The following is a 24,171-nucleotide window of genomic DNA, read 5'->3' as shown; positions in this document are numbered from 1 at the left end:
TCTAGTTACAAGAACGTTAGAGATTATCTAGATTAAAGATTCTCAACTAATATGGCATTTGTAATTTGAAAAAAAACTTACTAAAACTAGCCATTTTTTTTCTTTTCTTTTCTTTTTTTTTTATTTTGAAACAGAGTCTTGCCTTGTTTCCCTGGCTAGAGTGCTGTGGCATCAGCCTAGCTCACAACAACTTCAAACTCCTGGGCTCAAGCGATCCTCCTGCCTCAGCCTCCCTAGTAGCTGGGATACAAGTGCACACCACCACACCCAGCTAATTTTTTCTATTTTTTCTATTGCTCAGGCAATAGAAATGAACTCTATTGCTCAGGCTGGTCTCAAACTCCTGACCTTAAACAGTCCTTCTGCCTCGGCCCCCCAAAGCGCTGGGATTACAGGCATGAATCACCACTCCCAGCTGGTTTTTTTCATCTTACGATGTATAGAAAGGAAAATTTAGCAGCATGTTTTTGTCTGGTCTATCAGTAAGAAAATGTTGTGGGAGACATGGGTTTAAAAAGACTGATTTGGTCAATCTCATTACAGAAAACTTTTTGTAAACTCACATAGCTGCTTGATACAATGACCAGCTCCAAGAAGCAAATTTTCTGACAATCTGTCTTTCCAGGGTACCTCTAAAAAATACTCAAAGAAATTTAGTTTTGTTGCTGTGTAGCTATTTTTTTATTTTTCACAACTTATAATTTTGTACTATAAGTAATAAAATTAAATGTATGCAAATATGTCATATATTCACATTAGTCTACCACTTAAATTTATCAGATTTTAGTACCTTCAGTGATGATTTCACTACCTTCCCAAATGTTTTTGTAATTTTAACCCACTGAGAATACCATACTATCTGGCAAAATAAGATGATATTTTCTTTTACTTCAGGGATGGCATAGAGTTTGCCTTTAAATACCAAAATCAGAAAGGACAAGAATATCCACCTCCTAATCTGGCTTTTCTTGAAGTACTAAGTGAATTTTCTTCTAAACTTCTTCGACAGGACAAAAAGACTGTGTAAGTTGAACATTATAAGAAAAGTGGTTTTATAATGATTCCATTGTAATTTTAAATGTTTACTTTTAGAAAAATTTTTAGTCATCTAGATATAATTACTATTGATAATTTAGACTCTGATAATTTAAGGAGCTAGTTTAGTTTTCTTCCAAGCATTTATATAGTTCTTTCACTGCATATTCTAGAGTACTTTTTAGTACTCTAGAATATTCAAAATGAAATTAAGCAGGTGGAAATGATTTTTTTCTTTTTTCTTTTTTCTTTTTTTATTTATTTAGGATATCATGGGGGTACAGACATTTTCGTTACTGTAATGTGTTTGCACCGCCAAAGCCAGGGCTACAAGCATGTCCCTCCCCCATATAGTGTGTTCTACTTCCATTAGTTATGGGTTTACCCCTCCTACCACCCTCTGACCAGCAGACAGAAAGGTCACAAATCAACATACTAATAAACTGTCTCTCAAGGAAGAGCAAATTAATTCTAAATCTAGCAGAAGAAAAGAAGTAACTAAGATCAGAGTAGAACTAAATGAAATTGAGAACAAAAAAACTATACAGAAGACCAATAAAACCAAAAGTTAGTTTTTCGAAAATATAAACAAAATTGATAGCCCTTCTGCTCAATTGACAAGAACTAGAAAGGAAAGGACTTTAAGAAACTAATTCAGAAATGAAAAAGGAGAGGTCACTACAGACATCACGGAAATATAAAACATTACCTTTGAATACTGTAAAAATCTGTATGCCCAAAAACTACAAAATGTGGAGGAAATGGACAAATTCTTGGAAACACACAGCCTCCCTAAGCTCAATCAGAAGGAAATAGAATTCCTGAACAGACCAATATCGAACGCAGAAATTGGAGAAACAATAAAAAATCTTCCAAAAAAAAAAAAAAGTCCCGGACCAGATGGGTTCACACCTGAATTTTACCAAACCTACAAAGAAGAACTCATACCTGTACTGCAGAAATTACTCCAAAACCTTGAGAAGGATGGCATCCTCCCCAGTTCATTTTACAAAGCCAATATCACCTTGATACCAAAGCCAGGAAAGGACGAAACAAGAAAAGAAAATTACAGACCAATATCCCTCATGAATATAGATGCAAAAATCCTCAACAAAATCTTAGCACATCAATTCCAACAGCACATCAAAAAAATAATTCATCATGATCAGGTGGGCTTTATCCCAGAGATGCAAGGCTGGTTCAACATACACAAATCTATAAATGTAATTCACCACATAAAAGCAAGAGACCATAGATTCTCAATAGACACAGAAAAAGCATTTGACAAAATCCAGCACACTTTTATGATAAAAACTCTGAACAAAATAGGCATAGATGGGACATTCTTTAAAATTATTAAGGCCATATATGATAAACCCATAACCAATACCATACTGAATGGGGAAAAACCGAAAGCATTCCCACTTAGAACAGGAACTAGACAATGTTGCCTATTATCTCCGCTTCTATTCAACATAGTGCTGGAAGGCCTTGCCAGAGCAATCAGACAAGAGAGGGGAATTAAGGGTGTCCAAATTGGGGCAGAAGAGGTCAAACTCTCACTCTCTGCTGACAATATGCTATTTTTTTTTTTTATTTCAGCATGTTATGGGGGTACAGATGATTAGGTTATGTATGATGCCCTTACCCTTCCTCCCCCCCAAGTCCTAGCTTCAAGTGTGTCCATTCCCCTGGAGGTGCGCATCACACTCCTTGTTTGTGCATATGCCCGTCCCCTCCTCCCTCCTCCCCCCTCCCCCTGCCCAACATCTAATACATGTTATTCTTATATGTGCACTTAAATGTTGATCAGCTAATACCAGTTTGATGGGGAGTACATGTGGTGTTTGTTTTTCCATTCTTGGGATACCTCGCTTAGTAGAATGTGTTCCAGCGCTTTCCAGGAGTATATAAAATGTGCTATATCACCATTGTTTCTTAAAGCTGAATAGTACTCCATGGTATACATATACCACAGTTTATTAATCCACTCATGTATTGATGGACACTTGGGTTGTTTCCACATCTTTGCAATTGTGAATTGTGCTGCTATGAACATTCGAGTGCAGGTGTCTTTTTCACAGAGCCACTTTTGCTCTTTTGGGTAGATGCCCAGTAATGGGATTGCTGGGTCAAATGGTAGTTCTACTTGTATCTCCAAAAATCAAACAGCCCTATCAAAAAGTGGGCAAAGGATATGAACAGAAACTTTGCAAAAGAAGACGGAAAAATGGCCAAAAAACATATGAAAAAATGCTCAACATCTCTAATCATCAGGGAAATGCAAATCAAAACCACAATGAGATATCACCTATCTCCAGTGAGACTGTCCTTTATCAAAAAGACCCAAAACAATAAATGTTGGCGTGAATGCGGAGAGGTAGGAACACTCACACTGCTGGTGGGACTGCAAATTAGTGCAACCTCTGTGGAAAGCAATATGGAGATACCTTAAAGACAATATGCTATTATATCTAGAAAATCTCAAAGATTCAACCAAGAGACTCCTGGAATTGATAAATGAATTCAGTAAAATTTCAGGATATAAAATTAATGCACAGAAATCAGTGGCATTCATATACTCCAATAACAGTCAAGCCGGAAATGATTTCTTATTCTGCAATTCAAAGGTGTATCAACATTGGCTTAGCCATTGTGTAACCCTTCCTTCTTTCCTTTTAATTTCATTTTATTTTCTATTTTATTTGACTTGTTTCAAAAGATTGATTTTTTGTTCTCGTTTGCTTTTTGTGATCACTGATAACAGTTTAAAGAAATATATATATAGTTTTCAAAAGTAAATTTTGATGGGATAAATTTTACTTAGAACCAAACTAGAAACTTTACAAAAGGATGATACTGTAATGATTAAACGTTTATAAGAAAATAAGATGATATTTATAAAATTGATAGGAAGGAAAGTCAGTTATAATATTCTAAATAAAAAGAAATTTGGAGAGACAGTTAATGCTTATATGAGTATAAGTGATAGTTCTATGGAAAGATGTTGACTTCATGTTGGTCAGAAAATATTTATTAAGCTCCTAATATGGTCAGCTATCATTCTAAAGCTTATGTTCTAATGTGGGGGGGACATATAAACAGGCAAGCAAACAAATAAGAGTTTCAGGTGCTGAAATGGGGTAATAGAGAATGATGGATGTTGAGTATTGGTGGGAGTAGAGTGGTTTGAAAACTTTTTTAATAAAGGCATTTATAGCTGTATATTTTCCTCTGAACATTAGCTGCATCCTGTAAGTGTTGGTAGGTTGCGTTTCAATTTTTATTCATTTCAAAGTATCTTCTCATTTCACTTGTTATTTTTTCAACCTATTGGTTATTTAGAAGTATTTTAATTTTCACATTATTTCTGAATTTCTAAATTTTCCTTCTGTTATTGATTCTGATTTCATTCCATTATGGTCAGAAAGCATGCATCGTATGATTTTAATCTTTTTAAATTTATGTTTACAACTAATTGATCAGAACCAGTTACAGAATCCTTTGTTCCTTCTCCACTCTCACTGCTTTACTTGATTAGATTTAAATAATAAATAAAAATTATAAAATATAAAAATAAAATAAAAATTAAATTTATGGGGGCTTGTTATATGGACCAGCATATGGTTTATCCTGGACAGTGTTCCATGTATGCTTGAGAGGAATGTGTTAATTCTTCTATTGTTGGGTGGAGTTTTGTTCTGTAAATGTCTTATAGTCTAGTTGGCTTCTAGTTTTGTTTATAGTGTTTTTCAAGTCTTTTGTTTACTTTTTAATCTTTTGCTTAGTTGTCCTGTCTGTTTTTCAAAGTGGGGTATTGAAGTCTCCAACTATTATTATTGAATTGTCTATGTGTCCCTTCAATTCTGTCAGTTTTTGCATCATGTATTTTGGTACTCTGTTGTTAGGTATATATGCATTTTTTTAATTATTTCAAAATATTATGGGGGTATAAATGTTTTGGTGCATGGTTACCTTGTATAATGCTTAAGTCAGGGTTTTTGGTGTGCCCATCACCAGAATAGTGTTCATTATACCCAACATGTAAGTTTTTATCCCTCACCACACTCCACACTTCGCCCTTGTTGGTTTCCAATGTCCTTTATATCTCTTTGTGCCCATGTGTTCCTATACATTTTTAATTGTTATATCTTCCAAATCAGTTGACTGTTATTCCAAAATGTCATTCTTTGTCTCTATAATTTTTGTCTTAAAGTCTGTTTTGTCTGATATTATTAATAGTATAACCATTCCAGCTTTATTTTGGTTACTGTTTGCATGGTATACCTTTTCTCCATCCTTTTACTTTCTGCTTTTGTGTCTTTGAATCTAATGTGTTTCTTGTAGACAGCAAGTTGGTTTGTGTTTTTTTTTCTTAATCAACCTGACAATCTCTGCTATTATACTTTTTGTTTTCTATATGTTTTGTGGGGGGTTTTTTGTTGTTCTTTTTCCTTTACTGTCTTCGTTTATATTAAGTGGATATTTTCTAGTGTAACATATTAATTCCTTTAATGATATTTAATTATATTCCTTAAGTTATTTTTCTTAGTGGTTTTTCTCTAGGCCTTACAATACACATCTTATCAAAATTTACTTTAGATGTATTCTAAGGAAATGTAGAAGCTTTAATTCTAACTCCATTTCCTCCCTCCCTTTTTTGTGTGATTGTTATAGATAGTACATCTATATATTACAAACCAAGTAATACATTGTTGTAATTATTACTTGAGGTAATCTTGTATTTTTTAAAGAAACTGAGAAAAGAAAGTATATATTTAGAGAGTTTGTTATATTAACCTTCCTATTTACCATTTCTGGTTCTCTTTATTTCTTCCTATGGATTTGAATTGCCATCTGCTGTCATTCCCATACTTTAATACAACTTCTCTCTCACCATTTTTGTGATTATTGTCAAAGATACTACATTGCTATGTTATGGGCTCAACAACATAGTAATATACGTATTGTTCTATACAATTGCTTTTTAAATCAGTTGAGAAAGGATGAGTAAATATGTAATTATACTATCTTTTATAACTACCTACTAATTACCTTTACTGGCACTCTTGTTTTTCATGTAAATTCAGTTACCCTCTGGTGTCATTTTTCAGCTTGAAGAACTTCCTTTAGTATTTCTTGTAAGGCAGGTCTGCTGGCAACAGATTCTCTCAGCTTTTGTTCATCTGGGTGTATATTTTGTCTTTAGTTTTGATAAATGGTTGTGTTGGATAGATTCTTGTTAGATAGTTTTTGGCTTTTAGCACTTTGACTATGTCATTCTACTGCCTTCTGGCCTCCAGTGGGTCTAATGACAATTAATCATGACAAATTTTATTGGATTTCCTTTGTATGTAATGAATTATTTTCTCTTACTACTTTCAAGATTTTTTTTTAAATTTTATTTATTTAGGCAGGATCTCAGTCTTTCACCCAGGTTGGAGTGCAGTGGCCCAGTCATAGCTCAGTGTAGCCTCAAGCTCCTGGGCTTAAGCAATCCCAGGATTGTGATCCCTGGAGTGTTCTTCTCTGCTGTCTCTTTGTTAAACTTCTGGACGTTCCGCATTGTCATTTGTTGCTGCTAGTATTAAAAAGCTACCAGCACCCTCTTACTGCTCTCCATCAGGATCTGTGTTGTCAATGCCCTTAGGAAGGGAATTTTCTACTCTTCATTCCAAATAAAGTCAGCCCCCGCCCTCCCACACCCTACCACCACCCCTCCAGAGCTGTAGAGCTTCTTTCTTACAGTCTGCCTCAGCCCCTGGACAGAACTTTAACTTTTATGCCATTAAAGGAAAAAGGGGGAGGAATGAAATGAGACAGGACATCATCCCTTTTCTCTCAGGATAACATCCCTGCTTTTTGAGCAGGGGAGGTACAGGTAACCCGGGGTTCTTAGCTTGTCTCTCCAGGTATGGAACTCTGTAATAGAACTGAGGTAGGGCATTCAGCGCCCCAGTGGAGCTAGGCCTGGGGGAGTTTCTACCCCAGGAGTAGAGGCTAAGTGGGAAAAAGGAGCCTTATTCCTCCTGGTTGCTTTTCAGAATAGAGCTTCTACAACACAGGGCTGGGGGCTGATGAGAAATGAAAATGGTATGCTCCTTTCTTTCAGGGTAGCCCTAGGCTAGAAACTAGAGAGAGAGGGAGCCCCCATCTTCTCAGCCACCTGCCTGGGGTAAAGTTTCCACAAAACACAGCTGTACTGGGGGAGAGGGGACAAGGAAAGGGAACAGGGCTGCAAGGGGTTCAAATGCTGCAAACTCTTGCTATTCTTACCAAGATATATTAGATTTCTTGAATAAATGTTTCTCTACTTGCTATATGCTCTTAAGATAATTTGCAAAGACTTTAAATTATTCTGTTTTATAACTTTTACCAGTTAAAGGTTATTTTGTTGGGGAGAGGGTATGCCAGCCTCCTCACTTCACCATTCCAGAAATCCTGCTCTGGTTTGAACACATTAAAAGAAAATTCAGTAATCTTTTTGAGCCAAACTTTGGATGTTTTTTGAACTTTGTTGTTTAAAAGCAAAGGGAGAAATATAGGAGACATATCCCCCGCCCCCCGCCACACACACACACTACACATACCCTTAGTGATATATCTCTTGTTTTAAAGTATTACAGGAAGATGTGAAACAAAACCTTAAATTCTCTGTCCCTCTCTTTCCAAAGGTTACCAGTATTAACAGTTCAATGTGTATCTGTAGGCATTCTTCAAAACCTGCAGAAAGAAATCCTCAGGTGACAAAAAATTTAAATAAGTGATACATGAACTGCTTCCCTGAAAATCATTGCTGCTTGTGTTGTGTTTCTAGTCATTCCTACCTAGAGAAGTTCCTTACCGAGCAGATGATGGAAAGGAGAGAAGATGTATGGCTTCCACTCATCTCCTATAGAAATTCATTAGTTACTGGCGGTGAAGATGATAGAATGTCTGTGAACAGTGGAAGTAGCAGCAGCAAAACCTCCTCAGTAAGGAATAAGAAAGGACGACCCCCACTTCATAAAAAGCGAGTAGAAGGTAAGTCAGCCTTTACACTATGAGCCAAACAGTTTGCCTGGTTTTATGGGATAAATAAAGTGGCAAATAATCTGTTGATGCAAGGTAATAGTGTTAAGCACATGGTTTCCTTGTATATTTGATACACCCTGAGATGTTCAGGAAAAAGTTTGTAATAGACAAAGTGGGACAGAAAAGGGTCAAGGATAACCAGGTGCAGTGGCTTGCACCTTTAGTCCTAGCTACTGGGAAGCTGAGGCAGGAGGATCACCTGAGCCCAGGAGTTCGAGAATAATATAGGCAACATGTAAGACCCCACCCCTTCTCCTCTAAAAAAAGAAAGAAAGAAAGAAAAGAGTCAAGGAAAAAGTATTTGAAGAAGCATGGAGCAGAGAAGAAATAAACACAGAGAAAAAAAGTAAAGAGTAATGAAGGTCTATAAAATTGACCCCCCAATAATCCTCTAATACATTAAAATTTTAAACAAGATAAGTCAATTTGAATACTAGAGTAGCTTTCCAGTTCTACCACTTGGCTGAATAATTTATTTTTGTATGTAAGACAGTGATTGGCCAAATCTGGTTTTATAACCCCTCTTGGACTATGGGGAATGGGAAATTGAATTGTCATGAAAATCTGATCAATAGTAGGTGTTCCCATGTCCAAACAGACTAAAAATTACTCTATTAAAACAAAGCATACCTCTTAAATTTACTGAGAGAAGCCTCAGTGTAAAAATGCTTATTGCCTCAAATAATCTTCCCCCTTCTCCATGCTTCTCATCACAAATTTTCTCCAAACCAAGAGAGGAGGGCTGTGATCTGAGTCCTGCTCTCTTGCTCTTTTTTACAACTTTCTATTCGTCTTTCATCATCTTACCTCTGCTGCCTAAAAAAGTGACTCACTAAGGGTTTTGCTAAAATCTGTGGCAAAATTAGTTAGAATTTAAATCTAATGTTTCTTTTCCTTATTGGGGAGGCAATATCGACTATTGATGGAGAGCACAAATTCTAAAATCAGAGTTCCAGAATTCATACCTTGCTTTCTCATTTATCAGCTGTGTGACCTTTGAGCATATTACTTAAAATCTTTAAGCTTCAATCATTGATCAAGTGAAGTATAATCAGAGTACCTATCCTGTCAGTTACTTGGAATATTAAATGAGATACTCCAAATAAAACAACTTAGTGTACACACAGTACTGAGCACAGTGTTTGACACATACATAGGTAGCATTCAATGAATGTTAGCTGCTATTATCAGAATGTTATCATCATTATATAGTAATGCTTCTTATCTAGCATCAGTCAGTGGATTAGGCAGCATCTATATTTCAAGAGAGTGAAAGAATTAGTGTTAAATGTTAAAGTTTAACAAATTCTTCACAAAGTTTAAGATTTCCTTTCAAGTTTCAGCTTTGGGACTTAAAGTCTTTATAGTCTGGAGAATGAAAATATAAAATCCTCTCTTTGTACTGTAGGATCTTGGACTTTTCTCTAAAGAATGACTCCAGTCATTTTCCTTTGAAAATATCTTCTAGAGTGGCCCCTATCAGAGTGTTCCATATATAAATGTTCTTCCCCTCTACTCACAGCTTTTCTTCGGTGTAATATTCTTATTAGCCAGCACTCACGAAATCTTTATTAGGTACTAGGAATGTTTTACATGCATTATATCATTTAATCATTTATTTGACTAATACTTGTAGAGCACTTAGGTCAGTCACTAGCACCTAAGTGCTCTATAAAGGTTTTATAAGTCAACTCAAAGTTCAACACTATTATCTAAATTTTACACAGAAGAAATTAAGGCCTAGAGAATTTAGAGAACCATATATAATTCACTAATGGAACAGTCAATTATTATCTTCAAGATTAAGGGAAGCATATATGGACCAGATAACCTAATTTGGTAATTATTAAATTGCAAAAAAGAAAACTTGCTCTGTATTGATTTGAAATTTACAAAATGACAAAGATAAGTTGCATGCCCAGAACTCTTAGGCACTCGAATGTCATCTGTTTGGGGTGAAAATGAGAGAGTATTACAAGAAATGTTTTCATCGAGGAATCTTTTAAAGGGTTAGAACTCACTCTTCTACTGAAGAAGAGTGAGTTCATCCTGAAATTATTCATTCATTCAGTAATTCTCTGCCAAGCACCTTCCTAAGAACTGTGCTAAGTGCTATAGATTAGGTATTAACAAAAGAGTTGGTAGTGTAGATGGGGATAGAAGAGAAATAGGCAGTTTGCTTTTCAGCATGGGGACTCCCGGCAAGGGTGGGGAACCTGCAGCCTTCTGATTTCAAGATGGTTCTTTTTTAAGCATCAAAGGAGGCAAGAAAAGCTTCATTTTTCTCTGCTGCACCATTTTTAATAAAGAATTTGTTCTGTAAAATTTGGATTCAGTCAAAAGGCTGCACTTAAGGACCTAGAAGGCCACATGTAGCCTTCAGGCCACATGTTCCCTACCCCTGAATGAATCCAGAAAGATTTTCTAGAAAAAAAGTGACATGTATTAGAGGGCCAACAGATGAGTTTACCATGTTCAGAACCTAAATGATACTAATCTTTTTATCATAAAATTTTAAGTATCATAAAATTATAAAAGTTTGTAATTAAATGTGGAATGAAAAGTATGATTAGAAGATAATAAAACACATTTTTGTTGATTAACTAAGAGATTCAGTTGTGAGTTTCAGATCAGTGGAATGACCTTAATCACACAATGGGTAGGTACTTCGAGGGACAGAAAAGCCAATCCAGAAGGTACATGTGTGTCTGACAAAATATCAGAAACCTGAGAAATACACTGAGAGAGATGGAATGCTTGCTGGCAAATGAGGAACCTAACATGTACACATCTCTGAGACCTAATAGGAAGAGGAAAAACAACAGGAATCATACTAAAGTTTGTGATTAAAATTCTTCAGAAGGAATACCATAGCCATAATAGTTTTTTAAAAGCCTTCTCATATTAAAATAATTTAGAATTTTTATAAGTAGTAACTTTTTCTTTTAAGAGAGAGAGTGTCTCTTCTGCCCAGGCTGGAGGGCAGTGGCGCAGTCATAGCTCACTGTAACCTTGAACTCCTGGGCTCAAGCAGTCCTCCTGCCTCCACCTCCTGAGTAGCTAGGACTACAGGCATGTGTCACCAGGTCCAGCTAATTTTTTTTTTTTTAATAGAGATGGAGCCTCACTATGTTGCCCAGGCTGGTCTTGGACTCCTGGCCTCAATCCATCCTCCTGCCTCAGCTTCCTAAAATGCTGGGATTACAGGCATGAGCTACCATGCCTGCCAGAAACTTTATAATTATGTAATATTTTATCAGGATAGTTTAGATATAGACATAATGCTTTAATCAGCTCTTTATAAACCATCTTCAGAAGAAGGGAAAAACAGTTCCTGGCCCCTTGAAGGAACTTAAATCTAATTACAAAGATAATTTGTACACCTGACAAATCACATAACTGCTCATGCAGGATAGTATGTGGTTAAGTCCTAAGTGAGCAGGAATGATTATATTTCCTCTAGAAGTTATAAGAAGATGGTAAGTGAGGGCTGGGTGGGGCGATCGGGGAAAGCTTCCCTGAGGACTCAGAGGCATGAAAACAGTGAGCCTCTCTACCCATCTCCACGTGTATAACCTGGCAGAAAGAGTTATTTCTCTGGTGACCAGTGTCCAATTGTGCAAAGAGATGTGCTGATTTCTCCATAATGGCTAGCCAGGTTTTAAGTAGTACTTCCTGGGGCCCCTGTGAGGCCCAGGAAATAGGCCCTTTATTACTTGAGCAAAGGAAAGTTGGAGAGGTCTATGTCTGGTCCCACTCTTCCCCTTCTAGGGTAAATGAATCCTGAGAGATGGTAGGACTTGAAAAGATGATAATGTGATGATAGCTAACATTTGATCATTACATACGTTACCTCATTTAATCCTCCCAACTCGGTTGGGTTAGGTACCGATATCCCCATTTTATATATGGGAAAACTTTGGAAGTTTAATAACTTATACAAAGGTCACATAAGTAAGTAGTGGAACTAGGATTCACACTCGGCAGCCTAACTACAGAGCCATGCTCTTCAGGTCTATGCTATAACTGCTGTCAGAGTTCGTTCCACCCATAACGTTCTGTGACTCTAACTGGAATTTTATAGATGAGAGTCTGGATAACACATGGCTAAACAGGACTGACACCATGATTCAGACTCCTGGCCCCCTGCCAGCACCACAACTCACTTCCACTGTACTGCGGGAGAATAGCCGGCCCATGGGAGAGCAGATTCAAGAACCTGAGTCTGAACATGGTTCTGAACCAGACTTTTTACACAAGTAAGTAGTAAAAATTTGTTTTCTTGGCATAAAACCTTTAACTGTTAAACTATTTAAGAAAAACTTGATTTATTCATCAAAGCATATAGCTAGTCAGTTTGCAAGAAAACAAAGCTACAAATAGGGATAATTTATATGAGAAGATCTATAAAAAGTCTAAAAACATTGTGGATACCAGTTCCTCAAAGTTCACAGATCTTTAAATGCATAGTGTCTCACTAAGTGCTAATTTTAGTCAGAGTTTGCATTTTCATTGGGCAGATTTATTTCTTCTCAGGGACTTGCCAAGAAGATAGCGAAGTTTACTTCTTTGGCAAGAGAACCTGTGAGAGCCTCTGCTAAGTTATCAGTAGTCTGAACACCACATATATAGACTTGGTATTACCTTTATCATCCATTTACATAATTAATAGTATTTTAACTTGGTTACATTTATATTTTAAACTGTTCATGGATTAAGAATTTTTAAGATCTTATTTGATAAATTCTGAGAGTAGTTGCTCTCTAAGACAGAATCAAGGTCTTACCTTTTCCCCACACTAGCAATTAAAATGTTTTCAAGTATACAAGGCTCTGAAAAATACAGAGAAGGCATGGTGATGGTGTGAGTTCTGCAATAAAAATCTTAACTTTTTGTTGTTTTCCATCCAACTTTGAAATTCTCTTAGCTCCTCATTTATGTATCTATGTATAGTGAGGTAATGTTGTAAGTTACTCTGATGGATAAAAGGGAGAATTCTCCCTTGAACTCAACAAATTTAGTAGGCTGAAAATGGAAAAAGGCAATATTAGAAGTATTCAGATCCTGGGTTTTATAACAACCCCATTGCTTTTTAAAGTATCTGCCTTTCTTCAAACCTGAGAGGATAATTGTTGTCAGCCATGGTATAACTGGGAATTCTTATGCTGCTGAATGTCCTAGAAGGTGGTTTGCCTTATGACAAGCATCCCTAGACACATTACCTCACCAGTATCCTCACATCTCTTCCTACAGGGTGGGTTCTCCTTGTTTGAGCAGCCTGCCTTGTCTCCCTCACCTTACCACTTGTCAGCCCCTTTGGCTGTGGTCTACCTTCTTTTCCCTGCTCTAGGTTTATAGGTTTAATCAAGGTGGTTAGCCCCACATGATATAAAGACAAGCTACTTAGAATTTCATGTGACAGATTTTATAGGCTAAAAATCACTGAAGTTTTACATCCTATAAAATTCCCAAGAGGCATGTTTATGCAAGTTCCCATGTGCCAGTAAGTAGAGAGTACAGAGGGAGATTTGACCCCATAACAAACTGAGAAAAGGTGTTATACTCTTCCTTATTCAACTCTGGAGAGCTTTCAGATGTCATGCCAGCATCTTTTCTATTCCTTAGGGGCTTGCTCTCCAGGTAGGTATTCCTTGAGTGGGGCAGCAGCCAAAGACACAGAGGTCTGAGAAGTACCCTTGTTTGGCAGAGATTTGGGGAACAAGGATGAAAGATAGTTTAAGCATCCAAGTAGCCCCGGCCAGCTTCTCTTGGAGACTTAGGGATCTCTTTGGGCAACTTACTGCCTTTTTTGTAAAGGCACTGGAGTAATTCCAGCTAATTCCTCCTACGTGGGGATTGAGTCAGCCATCCATGACTTTCTTAGCATAGAGCTTATTACTAAATTTATCATCTGCTACCACAAAATGAATAATAGTACCCTCTCTTAGTCCTCAGATGCAGATCTCTTGGTTAGGCCAGCCGAAGTTGGAAGACTTAAATCGGAAGGATAGAACAGGAATGAACTACATGAAAGTGAGAACTGGAGTAAGGCATGCCGTGTAAGTGTTACACTGAGTATCACAAAAACATAACTATGTGATGCTCGTCATTTTGTGGAATGACTTGGGTGTCTGATGTTTGGTCTTAGGAGTTAAAATTATAATGCTTAATATGCTATGCAGCATAGGATAGGAATGGAGGCTCTTGAGACTTTTAGCATTTAAATCCTACTGCTATGTTGGGCAAGCTCTAAAATATCTGTGCCTCAGGTTTGTTTGTAAAATCGGGACAATAATAGTACCAATCAGAATTTGGAGGGAATTGACACAGAGCTAAATAAATGTTAACAACTGTTAACATTATTGCATTTAATTATACTTCCTTCTGATGAGATGAGATGAAATCTTGAGTGAACCAATGGAGTGATCCCTAATTACCTTGGAGTTCACTATCATAATTTGTATAGTCTGTATAGGTCATGATTAAAAGGTGTACTTCCATTGGTTAGAAGAGCTAATCTAAGAAAGAGCCAGGACTTCAAATTGGTTAAGTCTGAACAGCTCTGACTGTACCTTTTCCTTATCAGTCGGGGTCTAATGGAGGAAGATGCTGAGCCCATCTTTGAAGATGTGATGATGTCATCCCGGAGCCAGTTAGAAGATATGAATGAAGAGTTTGAAGACACCATGGTTATTGATCTGGTAAGAAAATTCACTGCATTTTTATTTTGTTAATATATGTGATGTCATTGGTATAAGATAATCCTCTTGTTCTCAGAACCCTGTGGGAGGAAGGGTTAGGTGAGGAGGTGGTAACATTGACCAACAATGGGTGTTTGGATAAGCTTGTGTGTTCTTCAAGCCTGCCTTCAAAGCTGTCATATTTTTAATTCTGGCAATAATAGGAACTGGTACATTCTTTTCACCTTCTTGAAAAAAGAGCTCACATCAGATCTTTCAGCATAGCATGTGTATCTGGCCTCTTGTACTTTAAATTTGAGTCTTGCCAGGAGTTAGCTACTCTCCCAGCAAAACAGGTCCCGGGCAGGATCATCACAAGAGGTTTGGAAATAATAGAGGCAGAGAAATAATAGAGACAAAGACAAAGTGCAGTTTAAAGTGATGGGGGAGTTAGGGGTCCTCCAGCATTCCCGTGAGCTGTGAGGCACAAAGTGAAATCCCACATCAGTATTTATTGTTACAGCAAGTAGTTGTCCTTGGTTAAAGAACTATATGTACACCTCTTTTGTTGAGGTTTCAAGGCTTCCCAAAGCTTTCAAGGGACCCTTACCTAATTCTGTCTCCCGAATAGACAGTTACAAAATTTTTCTAAGATAAACATTCTCACTAAGCCCTAAGTTAATAATAAACCTAGCTGAGCATACAAATTACAGATAAAAATGTATAAAGCAGGAACACTGAGTCTGTATACCAATCTAATCTATTTCTCTAAATACAGAGACAGGTAGTCAGGAGTGAAGCAGGAATAGCCTTGAAGTTTAATAGTTCCAGCTGCACGTTGTCTGCTGGGCAGGCATTTCAATCAGCTTCTCAGCCTTGGGCCCAGACCGAGCTCTGCTGTGCAGTAAGCTCTAGGCGATAGCTTGCAGCTTCGAAGAAATGTTGCTTTGCAGATGTTCTCTGACAGTACCTCCCTTTGTTGGAAGCAGCTTCTAGTCTGTGAACTAACATGCCCACAGATTCCTTCAAGGCAAAGCCCTGCAGAACTCCTGAAACCTTTCACGTCTCTTAGCCCTGTTTCCCAACAGAGTCTGACAAAATACTGTGCTCCAACATTATAGCCAAATGCAGAATATGTAACTTATTTGTTTAGTATTAAAAAGACATGTTTGAGATAAGGAAATTTGAATATGGACTCAATATAGGTAATACTAAAAGATTATTTTTTTAGGAATAGTAATATATGGTGGTTATGTTTTTTAAAAAGTTTTCATCAGCTGTAGATAACATTTAAGTGATTATAGGTGAAATGACATTGGGAAGAAAAAACAGTAAGGAGACTCAATGGAACAAGATTGGCCAAATGTTTGACAATTTTTGAAAGTAGGTGGTAGCTACATGGAAATTCATCATACTGCTTTCTCTGTGTATTGGGCTGCCATAACAAATACTACACAGACTGGTGGCTTAAAAAGAAATTCATTTTTTCACATTTCTGGAGGCTAGAAGTCTGATATGAATGTATCAGCAGAACTGATTTCATTTTGAGGCTTTGCTCCTTGGCTTGTAGATGGCTGCCTACCTTCTTCCTTTTGTCTTCAGATGTTTTTCCTATATGTGTCTCCTCTAACTTATAAGGACACCAGTAATATTTTATTAGGGCTCACCCATCTGACCTCATTTTACCCTAATTATCTCTTTAAAAACCCTATTTCCAAATACAGTCACATTCTATAAGGTACTGGAGGTTGGGACTTCAACATATAAATTGGGGGGAGGGGTACATAATTCAGCCCATAACATTCTGCTTTGTATGTTTTGAATTTTCCATAATGAAAAGTTTTAGTAAGAAATACAAATGAGATCATGTCACTCTGATCTATAATCTCCCCACCCTCACCCCTAGGAGTTTCCCATCTACCTGCTTTGGGGAATTCACTAAAGTTTATCATCTAGGATTTGATCAATTTTAAAATTGTTCCATGACTTGAAAGGGAAAGCATGTTCTGTGTTTGTAGGCCCAAAATTATTCATATGTATTTATATGTTCATTCATTTTAGCTTGAAAGTCTAAAACTCAAAAGTACTGCTAGCTTTTTTAAAAATCTGTTTCATGTAATAGCCAGATTCTCTTTTTCCTTTCAAAATTGACCATTAACAGTTTTGTATTTTATGATACTGTCAGAATTATTAGCTAATTATCACAATTCATTGTCTTAATGATTTCAAGGGAAAAAAGAATAACTGATTTCTCTTTCCAGCCTCCATCAAGAAATCGGCGAGAGAGAGCTGAGCTGAGGCCAGACTTCTTTGACTCTGCAGCTATCATAGAAGATGATTCAGTAAATGTTCAATTATTACTGCTTTTAATTTATGGTTTCTTGGTCCTGTGTATGTGTAAAACTAATTGTGTTTCTCATTATGTTTCTAGGGATTTGGAATGCCTATGTTCTGAAGTCTGAAGAAAATTTACAAATTTGGAACTCTATTATTTAGAGCTAGAGGCCTATATACTGTGATAGCTTGTATGGGGAAAAAACACTTTTGATGTGATCTGATTTGTTTTTTAATCAAATGATTAAGGTCAATCCCTTTTTGCAGTGACAGAAGAGGAGCATGTAAATTACCCACAGGAATGTTGGTGAATGTCACCTCAGAAAGACTGGCCTTAAAATCATTTGTGTCCTAATGTTGGACTTATCCCAATACAGATGTGTGTGTTTTTCTGGAGGGAGGAAGAAATTTTAAATTTTTAAAACAGCTGTCAAGATAAACACTGTTATACACCTGTTTTATGAAAACAGCATTGAGTAAAAAAAAAAAAAATATTTTTAACTTTATTTTCCTGTTGTACAATTTAAAAACCGTTTTAACATTTTGCCTTTTTATGTTTTAAAAGCTAACCATTTTTATTAAACCTTTGAGTAAGCAGCTCATCCTAATTGCCGAAGAGTGTTTTGGAGCTCACTGGATTTGGTTGACCTGGTGGAACACAGAAATATGAAGTAGCAGATCATTGACAAGCTAAGAAGAAATTCTGACATAGTGCATCTCTGCCAAAAACCACACACCCTCTGTGGATATGGATTCCCAGATTTTATATACTCTTGAATAAAAAGGTTTATTTTTATTTATAAGTGGGCATAAAGTAAGAAATGTCCATGCAGCCATTTTTCCAGCAGATGCTGTACACTGTTCATTTTATATAGAATAGGGAGATTCAAATACAGTGCATTTTCTATTGGTATTTGTTCTGTGCATTTTTAGCAACTTCTACCAGCAAATAAAGTATTCTCAGTAAAACAAAAATGATTCTCAAGTTATCAGTTTGCTGTTTTTGCCAATTATTTCATGCCCTGCTAAATTCAAGTTACACAAACTTCCGTTTTCTTAAGATAATCATGAAGAAATCTTTGCCATTCAGAAGTAATTTTAAGTGTAACATAACCATGTCTACTTCCCATGCACTTAATACCCTTATGCGCTAATTTTGTGAATTAAGTTTACTGATTATAGAAGTATGTGCTGCATAGAAGTCTGTGCTTAGAGGGTGAAGTTCCTAAGCTTACCTTGAAATACAGCTACATTTCAGTGTTAAATGTGCATATTAAGAATAATTCTTTTGGAGAAAGAAATTATGAATCTTCAGGACAGTCTTATGGTTTAGCGTTACATTCTGCTTAGACTTTTATGACTTGCTGCTATTGCTGTTTTTAAAAAGCCCACTTAGTTTCTTCCTTTCTGATTTTTAAAGTAAGTGTCAAAATTTCCAAACCAATCCATCCACAGCTATTTCTGGGCTGGTTTTTAAAGTAGCTGCAACAGAATCATGAGGCTTTTCCCTTTTTACCAAATCAAAAGCATTTTTTTAAAATTCGTTGCACCCAATGATTATCTTTTGTGTGGGAAAGTAAACTGGATGATTTTATTCATCCTTTTAGTAAACAAAAACTGAGATTTTTCTCAACATTTGTATAGTTCTGAAAAAAAGTTGGTCACCAATGTTTTATCTGCTAATTCAGCAATTCCTGGGCTCCAGTTAGGGGACCTGGAGCCTCACTTTCTCCCAGAAATCTGGGCTTCACTGGAAGTGAAGGGGCAAGAATGACTGGACTGTCCACCCCAGCCCTGGCTGCCTGTGATTCTGGCCAGGGAGCAAGCCACGAGGTACCCTGGCACACGCACAGACCGATCCTTTGCTTGACAGTCTCATGTGGAAAGCAGATGCTGAGAGAATTGCAGACTACCATGCAACAAAAAAAGGCTTAATAGCAACTCCAATGGGTTTCCAGTTCAGTTTGAAGTCAATCAAATTTTTGTATTTTCAGTGTCTCCTTGATTGGTTTTGCTAGTAATTCTGTAAATTGTACATTTGCAATATGAGGTTTTTTTTTTTCCTTTTGTACAATTTGAAATTGATGCTTCACCTTTCCTTTAATAAACTATTAAAAATCAGGCTTGTGCTAGTCATCCTATTATTCCTAATAGGTAAAGCTTTCAAGAGACTATTTCCTGTTGTGCTGTTCTTGAGAGTTTGCTCTTTCAGACAGTTTGTTCAATGATGGTACGTACGTTTACCATATTAGTGAGGTTTTGCTATGTCTAAGAAAACAACAGAAATTTAGAACTAGCTCACTAATTTTCTTTCATTCCTTGAATTTGCCTAGAGAGAGTGGGTAAGCCAAGTCATTAGTGATTTCAAAGGGAGTCTCTTACAGGCTGAGTGTTGAATGAGGCATTCAGGGAACATCCACTGACTCATCGGATGGGTCCTTCCCTGCTTGAGAACCAGATCCCGGGCTTATGTGCATGGTTGTCCCATAGCAGTGGCCCTTTGAAAACCACCTAGATTCAACATAGCTGTTGAAATGAGGGTTTCTCTTGTCACTAGAGCCAGACCTCACCCTTAAGAAATCACATCCTATACACTTTATGGTACTGGCCATGTTCTTTGGGCTGAGTTCCTTAAATGACCTACCATATCTATGCAGAAAAGGCAGAGCTGTGGGAGATAAATCAGCAAGTAAGCTCTCCAGGTAGCCAAAAAGGGAAGATGATAAGAATGGGTCTGTGACAACGCATCTTGAAGAATACAAGATTACGAGACTAAACCAAGGCTTTCCCCATGTGTCAGGCTTGCAAATCTCACAGCTGTGACCTGACTGTAACTCCCTGTTTGGCCCTTTTTCCAGATAAGAGTGCATCAAGCAGGGAAGAATGTCTTCATGGGAAACAAAGGTTTGGTGCCCACTCAGGCTTTTCATACCAGACCAAACTCAGGTAAGGTTCTATCCCTGCCTGGAGAGTCTTGCTCTCTCTATATCATACCATTGTTTGGAGGCAACTTTCTGCTCCCAAGGACACATAAAGGAAATGTTTTCACCATCTGGGACAGTAGGGACACGGTCAGAATTTATGGAGGCTGCCATACCAGCTAGAATGCACCAACTGGATTCTACAGAGGCCTCAGACTGAGGCACTGCCATCAAGTGGCTGCAACTCCTGCTTAAAATGGTGGGAACTCCTTGCCAACATCAGAGGCTTAAAAACGTGAGGACCAGTAGTTCTCACCAAAAGAAAGTCACAGCTCTCCAGAAATCCTTTGGAACCAGAAAAAACATTCACATCTGTTAAACAGGTGAAGTCTTGGCTGACTCCTCAACTCCATCAAGAATGTTAACTCCACATGTGGGTGAGCATCTTTCACAGGCTTCTTTGCTTCTGGATGCGCTGATACTTTTTCCTGGCCCAGCCAGAGAATTGGGCTAAGAAGACCAAGACATGGTCAAAAGAGAAGGTGGAAGAACTTTTCACAAGAAAAGTACTTTCTGCCAAGCACTAGAAGGCTGTGTTGTGGATGTGCTCCTCATTACTCCAGCAACTCAAAAAGATGGCCATCTGCTGGTACTACTGTGTAGTGGGTTCATGCATGAGATAGGAACACTTCCCAAATGTATAACAGTAGCTCTCTGGGTTAAGACAGAATCCCAAAGGAACTGACCACCACCTCTCTCTCACTGCTACTCTCACCCCAACCCTTAGGAGTTCATCTCACCTGCCTCATCAGTTCAGTGGCAGTACTTTGAATGGTTAGAGCACAGGCTTGGGATCAGACCTGTCTGGGTTCAACTCAACTTCACCACGCATCAGCTGCGTGGCTCGAGGGGAACTGGTTTACTTAACCCAAGGCAGGGGTAGGTCCAGCAAGACCCTAACACACTGCCTCCTATACCACAGCTTTCACCGTATTACCTGGTTTCTGCTCAGTAAACCCAAGTCTTCACTAGTTACAAAATTCAACACTTCTTCCCTTTAAGGGTGAGGGCACTTTCCTTAAAGGTGGGAAAGGCATGCCTGCACAACAGCCAACAAGAATACTCAACTGCCGCCACTCAAGGCATTCGGTGGTCCACTTGACAAAGCTTCCAAAGTCTTGCAACTTTCCGTTTCTTTGGCCAGCTGGGTTTCTGGATAGGACTTTCCTCACCATCCAAGGGTTCCCTGAGCTGCTCGCCCATGTGCTTTCTTGATTCCTCTACCATCTTACAGCAGCCCCTTCTCAGTGTCCAGATTTTACAGCCTGGTGAAACACTTCTTGGACTCTTTCCTCCAAAAAGAACATCTTGTGTGTGCTGTTATATGGACCACAGCAGAGTCACCACCAAAGCAGGATCCAAATCCTAGGTTAGCTGATCCAGAAATTGGATTAGCCAAGCAATTTTATGCTGTTGAGCCACAAGCTGACCAACCCGAATGATTCTTCCTTCCCAGCAGTCTGCCACCACCCTTTGCCCAGTTTCCGGTGCTTTATAGTGTTTCTGATGGTTTACAGTCTTTCTGTACTAGGAGTACAAAGAGGAGTACAAAGAAACTCTGATCAAACTCAGTCTCTGCCACCTCTAGGAACTCACAACCTAGTTAGGAAGAAAAAAATACATAAGGCAAAAAAAAAAAGGAAATGCAGAATCAGGTGCTTTATAAAATGCCTTCTATAAGAATCAGTTTGAGCTAACCAGTTGAGACGTATGAATGGAGAAGTCAGGCCCCTGAACTTAAGCAGTTTAGAGCTTCTCACAGCAAAAGTGTTCCAAGGCAAAGATGTTTGGACTGTGGGCTCAGAGGACTCAGTAGGCATGCAAAGGAGGGACAGAGCAGGACCTTCTATATGGGCTAAGGACTTAGGAAGCAGAAAGCTATCCTCTAGGAATGCTGGAGCTGGAGCAGAGGAATGCAACAAAATCTGGACCTAGAGTTAGTCTGGTAGCTGAAAGCACAGATCAGTGGAGAGACTGCTATGTAAGTACTCAGAGCCCAGCAAGGATGGTGACTGAAGAGGGAGGAGGAAAGTGGCTCAAAAAAGAGGGTAACCTAGAATGGGGAAAGGGCTGTTTGAAATGGGGAAAGTGAAAGATAGTCCCATGTTAAGCTGACCTTGACATAATGATGCAATGTCCAAACAGTGCTTACAGACCTTGGGAGCCAAGGGCTTGGAACAAGGGAAAGTCACCAGTAGTGGGAGGGTCCTGGGCTCTGCCACAAAGGAAGGCACACCCATGGAGCTTCATGGAGCAGAGCACAACTTAAAATCTCTAGCTCTGGTGTAACAGTTAATGCTTTACATACTCAGTAAGATAAAGTCAACAGAAATGGGGGAAAAACTTTTAAGTCATTGAAAATGACCACTCAGTTACTAATTCAAGTAACTAGAGACAAAAAAGAACTACAAAAAAAGTCCTGAACTTTAGGTTTATCGTGATACAGTTGTGATTTTGAAACTTGTATTTATTGTATTATTGAGCAAATGAGTAAAATATATTGAAGATAATGGGAGCCAGGTTTATTGTTGTGGGAAAAGAGACATAAATACAGATGGAGGAAGGCAAAGAAAAATCCATGGTGTTAGATGGAATTAAAAGTTTCAGTGTGAACTCATGATTTAAAAACACAACAAATGGGCCGGGCGTGGTGGCTCACGCCTGTAATCCTAGCTCTCTGGGAGGCTGAGGCGGGCGGATTGTTTGAGCTCAGGAGTTCGAGACCAGCCTGAGCAAGAGCGAGACCTCATCTCTACCAAAAATAGAAAGAAATTAATTGGACAGCTAAAAATATATAGAAAAAATTAGCCGGGCATGGTGGCGCATGCTTGTAGTCCCAGCTACTCGGGAGGCTGAGGCAGAAGGATCGCTTGAGCCCAGGAGTTTGAGGTTGCTGTGAGCTAGGGTGACGCCACGGCACTCGAGCCCGGGCAACAGAGTGAGACTCTGTCTCAAAAAAAAAAAAAAACACAATAAATGTATTTATGTGTACATGGATCCCACACACGTATACACACTTATTTGTATAAATTTTCCTAGTTTTGTCTGCTGAAAATGCCTCAAAGTAATGATACCCTAATATCAATGGGATGTCAATTTGAGCCTCTAAATGACATACCTACTAAAAGAAACCAAGGTTCCTTGGAGAAATCGCTGGTTCCAGGGCTGGGCAAGGAAAATATAAAATGAGCCTGGAACATTATTCTGTGTCAGAAAGTAAGGAAACACTCAAAGAATTACTGAGACATATCAAAAGGACCTGGGGAGCCAGCTTGAAGAAGCTCCCACCAGCCAAATCAGGTAATTCTGAATATCAAAGTGAGTAACGTTAAATTTTAAAAGAATCATGACTCCAGACTGACACTGAAAAGATAAAAACAGGAGAAGGGAAAGCTCTTCCTTACCTAGAGTTCCAATTAATACATACAGACATGATAGGGCAGACAGGATTAAAGAATACCCCACAAATTAGTTAGTTATTAATTACAAAGGGAAAATGGTTAACTATGGTGAAAAACCTTTACAGCCACCACCTTAACCATGTGATCAGAGTCAATTACCAATATCTGGAAAAAATGACATCATGGGCTTCCTGATGTGATACAGACGCACTTATGTATTACTCTTATTTAAATCTAAACATCAGGAAACAATCAGAAAAACTCAAACTGAGTGACATTCTACAAAATAACTGGCAAGAAATCACTCCTCGAAAATGTCAATGTCACGAAAGACAGAATACGTAAGACAATGGGCCTTGTTCCTAGGAGATACATACAGAAGTTTTGGGAACAAAGGGGTCATGATTCTACAACTTACTCTCACATGAGTCAGTAAAAATTATTATATATTTATGGAAGAGATGAAGTAAATGTAGAAAATATTAACAACTGAAGAAATCTAGGTGAAGGGTATACAATACAAGTCTCGCAACATTTCCATAGGCTTAAAAATTTTCACATAAAAAAGTTTTTTAAAATGTGAGAACACATTTCTAGAAACAACTGAAGTCAATATAGGGTACTATACCTTACTGTGCATCTGTTCTGCTAGACACACGTACCATA

The 24,171-nt window shown here is 37.9% G+C and overlaps 1 protein-coding gene across 1 annotated transcript in view; it reads left to right on the top strand.

The window, feature by feature from the left end:
* STAG1 (stromal antigen 1) overlaps nt 1–17,658 on the top strand; it is a 318,641-nt gene extending 300,983 nt beyond the window's left edge. The window contains exons 26-32 of the mRNA XM_012663393.1: nt 895–1,023; nt 7,853–8,058; nt 12,194–12,368; nt 14,058–14,168; nt 14,696–14,810; nt 17,051–17,131; nt 17,221–17,658. Of these exons, the coding sequence (XP_012518847.1) occupies nt 895–1,023; nt 7,853–8,058; nt 12,194–12,368; nt 14,058–14,168; nt 14,696–14,810; nt 17,051–17,131; nt 17,221–17,244 (841 nt within the window). The 3' untranslated portion in view covers nt 17,245–17,658. The remainder of the gene's footprint in view (nt 1–894; nt 1,024–7,852; nt 8,059–12,193; nt 12,369–14,057; nt 14,169–14,695; nt 14,811–17,050; nt 17,132–17,220) is intronic.
* The last annotated feature ends 6,513 nt before the right edge of the window (nt 17,659–24,171 follow it).

Source organism: Propithecus coquereli, unplaced genomic scaffold (assembly GCF_000956105.1).
Source record: "Propithecus coquereli isolate 6110/MARCELLA unplaced genomic scaffold, Pcoq_1.0 Scaffold12, whole genome shotgun sequence".
NCBI classification, from domain to species: domain Eukaryota; kingdom Metazoa; phylum Chordata; class Mammalia; order Primates; family Indriidae; genus Propithecus; species Propithecus coquereli.
The sequence above is the reverse complement of the archived record's forward strand: the minus strand, read 5'-3'. Positions and strand labels throughout refer to the sequence as shown.